Source organism: Zosterops lateralis, assembly GCF_965231275.1.
Source record: "Zosterops lateralis genome assembly, chromosome: 2".
Classification (NCBI taxonomy): domain Eukaryota; kingdom Metazoa; phylum Chordata; class Aves; order Passeriformes; family Zosteropidae; genus Zosterops; species Zosterops lateralis.
In genome coordinates, this window is record NC_139763.1 from 32,201,537 (window position 1) to 32,213,773 (window position 12,237).

Here is a 12,237-nt window from a genome sequence, read left to right on the forward strand (position 1 = left end):
AATCTTTCTGCACACTCTTAGGATTCTACAACTATTCTTGTAAATGCAATAGTTTTTTGATAGCTGATCACAAGTATGATCTTATATATAAATAGAAAACCAGAAAAACTCACACTTATTTCAGAAATATTTCTCTTACCTGATAACAATCAATGATGAAACGGTTTTATTAACGACTGGAGTGAACTTTACTTTGACAGACTTTCTCTCACCAGGTTTTAATATCAGACTTAAAATGGAATGACGAGCCAGGCTCTTTGTAAATCCCAGAGTGGTCTGTAGCGGTTGGACCTTAAGAGGGTGGGGAAAAAAAAGCAATGCTTTAAAAAATAGGACATTTTTACATGTATTTGATAGAAACTGTATTATTTTAGCAAGAAAATTGGTCTTGTCTAAAAAAGGATATTACTCAATGACATATTCTGGTTTTTTTAACCAGAAACTCTGATAGCACAAGAATTTCCCTACTTATTAGTAAACTGCTCATGTTAATGGAGAATCAGAACATCACAACAAAACAGAACTGAGCTAAACTTCACCCACGTAGATTCATGAACTTCTAGTGGAAGAAAGAGATCAGAAGTTGTTACATATATATTTTGAACACTAAATTAGTATCAAGCCATTATGGAATATTTTTTCTCCACAGAATTTTCCATTGCTGAGCAAACAAAATAGAAGAATTACAAGTGTATTTTGCTAAGTTTGCCATTTATCTTGAGACACTGAATAAGCATCAAATGGTAATCTAAAACAACTGCAAATGGAGGGGAAAAGTCAGATAAAAAAAGAAGTGCTTAGGATGTGGCATGCTCTATATGAAAAAGCACACACTTAAAAGTAGTCCACAATACTCAAATCACTTTAAAGAACCAACAAGGCAATGGAATAATCAATTCTTTGCTAATTTTAGAACTAGTAACTACTACACTGAAGAAAATAATCCTGTCAGTAAGAGAATGAAAAAATGCAGATTTCCAGTAACTTCCACAGTTGTACTATAATGTAAACAGAGAGAAAAAGTGGCACTTTATTAGTTACATTTGAAGAAATACTTCTTTTCCTAATTTCCTGATATCCAACAGATACTACATTTATTTTAGATTTTCCACACTAATACCTAAACTTGAAGACATGTATGACTGAACTCTTATTAAAACATTACAATATTTGAATTCAAAATTATCAAGAATGTATTAAAATACTTACACAATTTCTGAAGACCTGGAACTCTAGAGTCCTCTGATTGAAATTAGTTGGTTTACTCAAATTAAACCTGAAATGAAATTGCAATTTTTTTCTTTCTCACAGATCAGGGAAAGTAATGACATACTTGCATTTATGGATTTTAGCACAAATTTAGCACAAATATGGTAGCCCAATATGCAGCTGAATGTATCACTTGATTTTATTTGTTCTTATTTCCCCCCTGTTGTACATCAAGTTAAGGAAGAAATGTAAACACATTTTAGCTCACTAAAAAATACAGATGTGTGTTCAATGGCAACAGATTCAGTTCTCAACTCACCTAATGATTCAAATTTTAAAGGCCAATATTAACTACCAACACAACTGCCATATCACACATTCATTTCTTGTAAAATGCATTTTTTCTACTGAGTGAGAAGACCCCAAGGATTTCACAACAACACTTACCGTTCTAGCAGCTTATCAACAAAAGTGGAAGGGTTAGAATACAGAGCTACTGGAAGAAACTGAATATACACAGGAGCATCAGCTGGATTTTCTAGAAAAATTTCTTCTTCCTATTCAGAAAGAATTTTTTTTTTAAGTTTACATTACCATCAATGCAATTAGAAACACCTGTTAAAATGACACTATCACTAAAATAACTTACTGATGAGCTGTTTGTGTTGGTAAGAGGGAAGTTTAGATGGCGTGGTGAGCTAAGGATGGAAGGCCAGGACATTTCTGCTGTAATTTTCAACCGAACATCCTTCTGAAGATCTGTGTCTACTTCAAATACAGCATTCAGTCTGGAGAAACAGTTATAAAATTCACTTTTACATTTTGCAGAAACAAATTTTGAAAATATAACTGAGATTCAGATCAGTAAGAAAAATAACCCAAAATGTATTTGATGATTTGCAAAGGTACAAACAGTTGAAAAGAAAAACTCCAATACAGCACCCACAATCCAGAAAATGTATTTTGCCTGCATGTGTACAGTAAATCAGCACATCTATCATAAATGCAATGGATACACAGACTGTGTGTTTGCACACCTGTCAAATAAACCTAAAGCAAATTTGAACAAGTCATATTTGGTGCTAGCCACTATTTCCATCAGTTAATGAAGTTCTTTGCTATTAAATAGCCTCCACAATAGACTTGGGTCCCCTTCTCCTACAAGGTCTCCAGGATGAACTGAAACTAAACTAAGTTCTCCAGTCAGCAAAACAGATAAAATACTAGGCTTCAAACCTAGAGAAATGTTTTGGAGAAGCTCCAAATGTCCAAGTCACAACTCCTCTGTTTTCAGAAGTTCTCTCCTTTCCCTGAATGATCCTTTGGACAGCTGGGTAATCTTAACTCTCTTTAAAAGTATTAAATATTTTAAAGTACATTATAATAAATAATATTAAAGCATTGTATAGTCAAGCTAGAACTAATCCTTATATTCCTTATACCTAATATTTAGTAGCATTCTCCTTTACTGTTCTCTTACCACAGGGGATAGAACTTGAAAGAACTTGAAAGCTACTGGTATGGCTATAGAGGATTCTGTTTAGATCAAATTTTCTCAGGAGTTAATAATGTATCACCATTATAACACAGAAGTGATAAAGGGGGAATACTTTTGTTATTCTATTTAGTTGCATCCAGATGTTTTGTTTCTTCACATACCTTTTTGGAAAGGGTAATCTGGATGCTATCAACACAAAAGACACACATACTTGCTGTGTATGTTAACTTGTGTCTCTTGGAGATTAAATCAACTTTATGTATGAGAAAGCAGATGTTTAAAAGGTATGTAGCAGTCTACAGAGTTTAACTTTTCTAAATATTACATAGCAACCAATAATATTCTCAAGGTAAAATGCGAGAAAATTTTGTAATTCACTGAAATGCAAAAATCCCAGGATTGTAAGAACAGAAAACCTTATGAAATCTTAGAAGAGATATTGAGGATACTATTTTAAAACAGTTTATGCAGTGATACTGAACAAGTAGTATAATGGTTTTGGAAATTTTTGCAGAATAGAGACTGCCTTGCTGTTACAATCTTTTCAAGAACTCCAGCAACTCACTGAATAGTAACTTTCAGTGTTTTATTTAGTTTGAGCAAATTACTACTGTTTTTTAACTTTTAAAATGCCCTCTTCAAAGGTTTTGCAAAGAAGGCCAAGCAATTCCTTCTTGCCCTCCTCTCTAAGAGCACAGCAATATTAAGAAGCTTTGTATTCTATCAGAGCAGACGTATCACAGAATTATTACTGACTTAAGGTCTGAGCAAACAACAGGAATAAAATACTTACTTATGGCTTGAGTTCTCTTTTATTTCTATCCATTCTTTGAACAAATTCTCATGCAAATCCCAGTCAGAATCCCATGCATCTTCTTGCATTGCTATGCTGTGCTGAACTTTAGATTCCGCTGTAAGAAATGTGTTTTTATAAATCTTCAAGTAAAATCATTACTTAAGGCGAAAAGTTATTTTAAATGATTTTCATTACCAAGTTGAATTTTACTTACATTTAGATAGAAAAGGCAATCCTACATAACAATGATCTCCACACTGTAAACTGGGATCAAAATAAATATTTGCAATCTGCAAAACATGTAAGAGCTGATCAATTAAACAGCGCAGTAAATCTAACGACCAAAGAAAAAAGAAGGAAAATTTCTGTTGAACACAGAAACCTAACATATGCCATATAGAAAAGAGAACTTATAAACGTTTAGAAATAAGACATAAACAAACCTTTGATTTTTTTCCTGGCTCTAAATCTTCTTTATTACTTCTTAACCTCTTATAATAAAACCTTACATCTTCTGACAGGGACCGTATGTGTTGTATTTTCACTTTCTGAGAAAAGGAGTTCATAATGTTCAGGCTCTGGTGAACTACTTTCCCCTAAAGAAAATAAAAGGAGAAAAGTCTGCAAGATATACATTTTTCCCCAGCATATGTATCTATTTATGCAGGCTGGCAAAGACCACAGCACTGCTGAAAGGTTAAATTGAGATTTTAACTACACTATCTTAAAGAAATGCCATTTGCAACACTTCAAGATAGTAAGTTTCTGTGAAGTTGTATTTTTTCCTCCATCTGCTTCCAAACACAGTTCATCCTTGTCTGAAAATTAAGAACACCTGAAGTATATCTTGCAAGAGCTAGGACAACTAGAGCTCTCCTTAATCAAATCATGATTTAAAAAAAGTATCAGAAGAGGAAAGTCAAGAGAAAACTTCAGTTTGTTGAGCCTTGTATTACTAAAAGGAAACAATCTTTTTGTAAAAGATCACTGCTAGCAATTAGAAATAATAATTAGTTGTTCTTAATTGGAAATAATCTGAAAGGAAGAGTAAAGGGAAGCTACAATTACAAAAACTACAGATGACAGAGGGCTTTTAAAACCCTCCTTCCTGCTCCCAAATGCAATTAAGACACCACACACCAAAACTACATTTAAGAAGAAAAAAGGAAGTTTTTTCCCCACATCTTTACAGCCTGCCTCCTTTTCTGAGGTAAACATTACTTTACCTTTTAAGCACAGAAAATGTAGTTTAATTGTCATGATCAAAATCCTCAAAATGCTCAAGCTCTACCCTGGCCTGAGTTGTAAATCAATAATTCTGTGGTCATGTTTTACACCTTACCTCAACACCCAACTCTGATCTGTATAGAGAAAACAAATAATAGAAACAAAAGCAGAAGAAAAGTGCAACTCAGGACTGGTGGGGAGACTTTTTTAATTTACATTAAAAAAAAAATCAGTATGAGCAAATGTAAGTACCCAAGACTATATTTTAATGAACATGTTTTTCTTGTTCCCTTTAAATCAATACTTTATACTTTTAAAAAAAAATTCTCTAAGATTAAGTGGAGACATGGGAGAGCTCTTTTGCAGGCTCAAAATTTGACTGTGGCCTCAGAAAACAGTCACGTATTGCAACAGTCTCAATAGTAGTAATTGCAGAGGGAAAGAAACTACAAGAAAAAAAAATCCTTAATGGTGCAGTCCTGTTAAACTGAATTAGGAGGTATGTCTGAGCTTCATCTGTGGACTACTATGAGCAACCAACTGTCACCAACGGGACAAGATATAGGTTTGTTAAAGTGTCTAGAAAAAATAAATAGTATTTTACTGAGACCTTTACACAGCATTTAGACATGAAACAACAGACAAGGGAAAAAAATATGTTCAGCAGTAATAAGAAAACAACAATGCCATTTAGCATAGAGGTCCTCGAAGATGAGCTTTGATCAGGGAAGAGTTGAGAGGTGGCACTGTGAGGTAAAGATGACACTGAAGCATAAGTCAACACAGCTAAGATTTGTTTAAATCAAGACACTGACCTTTACAAGACCTGTATACACTGTCAGTGTATTGCTGACAACCTTCAACAGAATACCAGAAATCACACTTAGGTACAAATACACTAAAATTATAAACAGACAGACAGCTCTGGGAACCTGGCAGCTGCAGGAGAATTACATCCTAAGTATGAACTGAAAAGCATGTGTTACTAAAATAGTACCACCTAGTTATTCCTGGATGGTGTAGCTGTCAAGTTTCTCTACCAAACACTGAAACAAAAAGAACTGATGCTATTTTAGGCTTATTTTCATAAATAATAGAGGCATTACAGAAGAACTAAATGCAAGAGTAGCATGAATTCAGTGAGCATAACTTTAGTTTGAAACGAATCCAAGAAAAAGTAAAAGTAAGTCTGCTGTTAATGCTCTCAAATACAAAAAGAGCTAAGTGCTCAACCAATGGAAGTATTAAGTGAAGCTGACTGCTCTGAAAAGCTTGGGGCTTGAAAACATTAAATAATATATAATCTTGTCAAAGGTGATAATTACATTTGAATCTATACTCCCAAACAAAATGCACAAGGCCAAAGATCCCCAGAATGAATAACTGTCTGAAAATGTAACTAGAAAAAGCATGAAGACAATAAAAATTACAGTAAGCTAGGGAAGAGAAAGAACAATGACAGCAAGGAAGCTATGCCTGAGAAACACAGGTGCTATAAGAAATAGCATCTACCAAACCAAAATAAAACAAAAATAAATAAACAAAACAATCCTCCCAAATCAAAACAAACAACCCCCTCAAATTGAAAAACAAAATAAAAAATCACTAACAACAAACAAACAGAATAGAGACCCCCCTCAAAATCAAGCTAATAAGACTGTATGAAATACTGACAAGTTTTTCAGCCATTTCACCTAGAACAAACTCAAAGGAGATTAAAAAATATTACTTGTTTATGCTCCAACATGGTACAAAATATTTTAATGTGGCCCTCAAAAGGGACATTCTTCACAAGAATTATTCCTTTTCATAATAGTCATGATAATAATAATTTCTAATAATTGTAGTAGATTCAGATAAAGAATACAGAAACTACTTTATCTCCAGTGAATGAAAGGGAAGTGGATCTTTAAGTAATTTTAACTTAACAAAAGCTTATGAAGCAGTATATAATGAAGTTCTAGATGTGGCACTCAGTGTAATAAGTATCCATATAATGGTGAGGCTATATAGTAAAAAAAAAAAAAAAAAAAAGAAGAAAAAATGACCTGAAAGATAAAAAAGCAATTAGTGATCTTTGCAACTGTAGGCATGACTATTTGACCTCAAGAGCAGCAAAAGACTTCAGAAGAACTTGTGACATAGGAGATCAGAAGGAAGATAGAACATGTGGCAATTGCAGCAAACATTCACTGAAGTCCTGCTGACTGACCTATCTTCATATGATGAGACCTATCCCATTACATGAGTATTCCAAGATCCCATTCAAGTGGGCTGTTGAGGAGATGTAGGGACAACTCATGCTTGGAACGTGGAGGAAAAATCCCAAACAACCCCCAAAATAATGACAAACTGATCATAACAGTTCAGTAGCTCGATCTCTCCAGCAATCTGACATGGAATTCAGGACAGTGGTCTCCCTTGAAAAGGGCATATGAAGAAAAAAACGCAGCAAGTAAACATTTAATCCTCCCCAACTCTCTTACCGGAAAAGAAGGTGGAAGCAAAACATGTTTTGGGGAACAGGTCAATGATCCTACAGCAATCACAGCCTTCACTGGTATAGTTAAAATCTGGACAACATCAAAAAAAAAAAAAAAATTTAGAAAAAAACCAGTTACATTTCCAGCCTTTAAATGCCTCCTCCACTTTTAAATTGCATAGACTAACAAAACCCAGCAATTTTACAATTAATGTAGTCTAGGATTATACAGACATTTTAAACATGGAGACATGAATTAAGATTTCAACCCATCATTATATTCTAAATGGTCACTCCATACTGTCAGGAAGCACTCCTTTACTCAGCCATCCTCAGTTCTCTTCTACACAGAACAGGAAAAGCATACTGAAAACACAAGCTCCCCAATGGGGTATTATATTAGTCTCATTTGAATGGGGTATGCTTTGTTGGAAAACAGGAAGGTAACATCGTTAAAGTAAATGAGGGAAGAAGATACACCCAACTTCTCGAAACATCAAAACATTGTGTTATTGTAATACCTTGAGACACACATAGAAGTAGCATGGAAGGGATGGCAATGAGATTCAAGTACCAATACAAGTAGAATAACTTGTAACAAGCAAGAAAATAAAATGCTTCAGAATCTGTAACTGAAGGGTCATAGACGTGTGGATACACTAAAAAAAGCTTAAAATCTGTGATAACTGGCAGAATTTGGGAATTTCCCATTTTCTGTAGCACCATCAGAAGCACACAATCAGTGATATAATTTCCTGACTTTATAAGCACAGAGTCACATTCGGGGTTTTTTCCCATATTTCACACAAAGATACTAAATACAGATCGTATTATTTATTAGACTCTGTCTCCTGCAAAAACAAGGCATATGAAGTTGAGGAAACTTGTTCTCCCCCAGAATAGTCAGTGTAAGGATTCTGTTTCAGCAACTACCAGCAAACTGGTGAACTGCAGTATGGTTTAGTGAGCATGGTGGTATCCAGTCTTTTCAAACCTTAATGATTCTCTAACTCTCCAAAACAGCTTTCACAGTGTGTTTTGACAAAAAAAGGCTGATATTACAGCTCAGTTGCAGTAACTGATAGTGTATGGTGAAGTACATTGTCAGGGGATGATATGCTCCAAGATCCACGCATTCATGCTTTGAGGATGTGTCATGTCACTGAAGAACCCAAACTGCAAAGCATTAGTTCAGATTTAAATGGATATTTCTGAAAGCTGGACAAAAATCATAATAAAAGTGTAAGCAGCATTCCTGTTGCATGATGCAGGGTTAACTTGCAACAATAACCTGACCTCTGGAGCTCCCTTCCAAACTCAACTTCTTCCTCATGTTACAGTCTGTCCACTAATACAACACTTAAAGACTAACCATATATTTTGGGCAACACCCATTACAATAAATATACCTCATAATCTGTCGTGATTTGTACAGCTCCATCATGAATTCCTTCAAGTTCCTTTGCTATTAGATTTACTCTGAACACTGCATAATAGCCTGATGCAAGGATCACCTGTAAATGGGAGAAAAGGTCACCAACCTTATTCCATTAAACAGAAAGAAATTTCACTAAAACTAGACTTGAAATCCATTTAAAACCACTGTCAGTGATAAACAAAGAGTTGACCTACAAAAGTGACTGACACAAAAATTATCTATTCCTTGTGGTGACACATTTCCACTCATCCCAGATTAATGACAAGCCTCATCTGAGGGTATGGAGATTGGTTAGATTTGGAAAGAGTAAACTTCAGTAACAGCAATTTAAATACAATGCTGCTCCTTAAAATAAATTTAGGATGTCTACATGGTTTATCATACTCAAGTTCAGACACAAATTAAGAATTCCTATCTCTCCTCTGGTAAAATGAAACTGAAAGAAGTTGCAGACGTTTGTCTCTTTTCTCCCCTTCTATATCTAGCTTTAACCAATGGATTCAAAGGTTACTTACTGAAGACTGATCAGATGCAGTAGCATTTTGTAGTTCGTGGTGGTTTGCAATTATTGTTGTTCTGTTTCCCTTTTCAGTTGTTAGAAGTTCTACAGCCAAACCATCCCCTATAATATGCCAACTTTTTATAGCCAGCTTAAAAAGAACAAAAGGCACTGTTTTCAGTAACACCACTGATAAGAATTTTTTAAAATATAAACTAAAAATAAATGCATCCTCACCTCTATTGGATTGCTGTTGATTACTGCAAATAAAATGCTGGTAGCTTCTGTTGCACTCAATATGCCAAAATCTATAAATCGCTCCTCAGTTTTTGGAGACAGTACAAAGTACTAAAAAGATTGATATAAGTATTTTAGCATAAATTAAATATAAAGTATGCTCAAACTATAGGCTCATTAAAAATGCATTAATAACTTTAATACAACACTACCATGACAATCTCAAAATTCTACATTAATAAATTTCCTATGTAAAACTAAAGATTTAAAGGGAATGAAAAAGAACTTTTCAGCAGACACCAAAGTAGAATAAAGAATTAAAGAGTCCTATGAAGTCTGCCTCTAATTAGACAGAAGTTGCCAAAAGAAAAAAAAAAAAGGAAAATACTTACATCTAGGAATCCTGTGTATGCTCGGACAGGCAGGTGAAATTTAGAAGCATTGGTGATAAGTAGGATATTGTTATCTATGTGAACAGATGACGTGGAAGGCATAAAATGAAGTGTAAAAATGTATCTGGATTCATTGGGTGGAATTAAGACTGGTTTACTGAAGTTCTGGACCTAGATCAGTGAATAATGAAGACCAAGGTTACAACTGTGAAAGTGCATCATATTTAAGCATTTACTAATAGGTAAAAGCATTCACTGAAATGGGACTTACTTTAAACATTGGTTTTGCTTCTTCTGGTAATACAACATCATGTATAAGGACTGCAAAACTGAATGTGTTCGTTAGATAGATCAGTCTCTCCACAGAATCAGCAGCACTGTCACGGATGTGAAAGAGTGTGGCAGCATGATCAAATCCTAAATAACTATTAAAAGAAAACAGTGTAAAGAAAATAAAGATTTTCCGCACAGTGTTTTCCTAACATAAAGACTAGAATTCATTACTTCAAACAGCAAAAAGGGTACATACCCCACTGCATGCTGAAACAGTATTATCAGCACTACAGGGATGTTAATAACTAAGTAATTCAAATAAGATAAGAAAATACATAACTCAGAATAATAGGAGGACTAAAAGGAAGTGTTGAAGTATTAAGATAATTCGCAAATCACATGTATTTCTTATTAGCCAAATCGTGTCTGCAGCACAAATATTCTGGTAGGCAGGGTTTAGTTTGTTTGCCTTGAAAATACTCTGCCAGTTCTGTTGATAAAATAGCACCTCATTCAAAATGCTTTTAAAGTCAACTTAGCCATACTTTGTAAGTAATAAAACCCAAGGAAACAATGAGAATTCTTCTGGAATTTTGCTTAAAATCAAAAGTATTTTCTTTACCCTTACTTCATATAGCAATAGAATAGCAAATGCAAAAGCAGAAATATTTCCAATACTGCCTTTTAAAAATGTCTCATCTGCAGTCTTCCACTGCTCTGAAAAACAACTCATTAAGGCCAATTTTAACTCAAGCCTTGAAATCAACCTATGAATGGCTAAGACTACCTCATCCATTTGTTTAAAAACAGGAATATTCCCTTCTGATTTAGAGCATTTAGTTTTTGAACTATGTTCAGTTACCGAAAGCTTACCCATCCAATACTTCTGCTTGATACGGTATTTCAAGTTTGGAATAGCTCTTCTCTTTTGCTTTAACAGTTATTTTCCCAGAAGACTGTGATGCTTTTTTTGCTTTTGATGCTGTACAGATAAGAATATGAGAAGTTTGATAAAGAAAACAAAAATAGATCCATTAAGTTGGACTGGAATGAGTGGAAGAATAAAACCACAGAGCTAGCCTAGAAATTAATTATCATGGAAGGAAAAAAGTGGAGCTTTAGGAAATTTCAGTAAGCAAACTGACATGGTGTAAAGTCTATCAAGCAAGAGATCCCAATTCTGAATCCTTCCCATTTAACACCAGTTAGATGACCTGCCCAATTTAGTAAGCTTTTCTACAATAGGGAAGCCTGACTGTTGCTGTCATATAAATAACTTGAACATGTCCAAAGGACAATTTGGACCCCAGATGACCTGAACTCTCCACTAGGAATATGGAATAAAACTATCCCTCCCCTAACAGAACAGAAGTCTGAGATTGCTGGGCCCCTCACTTAGTGCTACCAATTGAGAGGACCTTCAGGCCAGAAATGTAAAAACTTCTTAATAATGAAGAAATGAAAGACAAGCTAAATGTTACAGAAAGAGAAGTAGAATCCACCTAAGAACCCAGACAACAAAAGCACCAAAAGTGATGCTCACAGGTCTGCTCCAAGATCACAGAACAAGCAATGTTAGCCTGGTAGCAGTAGTGCAAAACCAAAATCAACGTATTCAAATACTAATTAAAGAAGCCATCAAGCCCTTAAAGCCCCTGCATGTAATTAGGACAGCTGAAACTGCAAATATTTAGGTCTGGCTGCTTCACTGATAAGAATTCATCAAGTCAATTCCTTAAACACATTAAGCAGCTTAACTGGGTATTTTTCCCAGGAACCACCATTTCTTCTAAGATGTACCATATGTTAACCAGTAGGTCTTCATATAACAATTCCCACCAGCTTCAAAATCTGAATGTATTATCACCTCAGGTTGACAGAATTAATCTCTTTCAGAATTTATAAACTAAAACATACTTCATTTGTTTTAGAAACCATGAGCTATTAAATTTCTAAAGTGCAAATCCATAAATGATAATAAAAATCAATCCACTCCTCTTTATCCATGCAACTTTTAAATTCTGTCTACCACAACTAGTGCATGTATAAGATTCTATTTTTAAGCAATCCAGGCAGAAAGACTTACAGCACCAACTAGTATTTTAAAGCAGTAACATCTGAGTAGTCACCATCATTCTAACAGCTGATTAAAATCTCTACAAAAACAGAAGTGCTTTTCTACAAAA

The 12,237-nt window shown here is 34.5% G+C and overlaps 1 protein-coding gene across 1 annotated transcript in view; it reads right to left on the reverse strand.

The window, feature by feature from the left end:
* The window catches only part of TMEM131 (transmembrane protein 131), a gene marked incomplete at its 5' end in the record, with an annotated part of 94,135 nt that overhangs the window by 21,846 nt on the left and 60,052 nt on the right, over positions 1-12,237 (reverse strand). The window contains 14 exons of the mRNA XM_083855226.1: positions 140-291; positions 1,210-1,276; positions 1,657-1,766; positions 1,859-1,997; positions 3,501-3,618; positions 3,718-3,793; positions 3,947-4,099; positions 7,217-7,303; positions 8,622-8,726; positions 9,166-9,300; positions 9,387-9,497; positions 9,779-9,949; positions 10,050-10,203; positions 10,925-11,033. Of these exons, the coding sequence (XP_083711352.1) occupies positions 140-291; positions 1,210-1,276; positions 1,657-1,766; positions 1,859-1,997; positions 3,501-3,618; positions 3,718-3,793; positions 3,947-4,099; positions 7,217-7,303; positions 8,622-8,726; positions 9,166-9,300; positions 9,387-9,497; positions 9,779-9,949; positions 10,050-10,203; positions 10,925-11,033 (1,687 nt within the window). The remainder of the gene's footprint in view (positions 1-139; positions 292-1,209; positions 1,277-1,656; positions 1,767-1,858; positions 1,998-3,500; positions 3,619-3,717; positions 3,794-3,946; positions 4,100-7,216; positions 7,304-8,621; positions 8,727-9,165; positions 9,301-9,386; positions 9,498-9,778; positions 9,950-10,049; positions 10,204-10,924; positions 11,034-12,237) is intronic.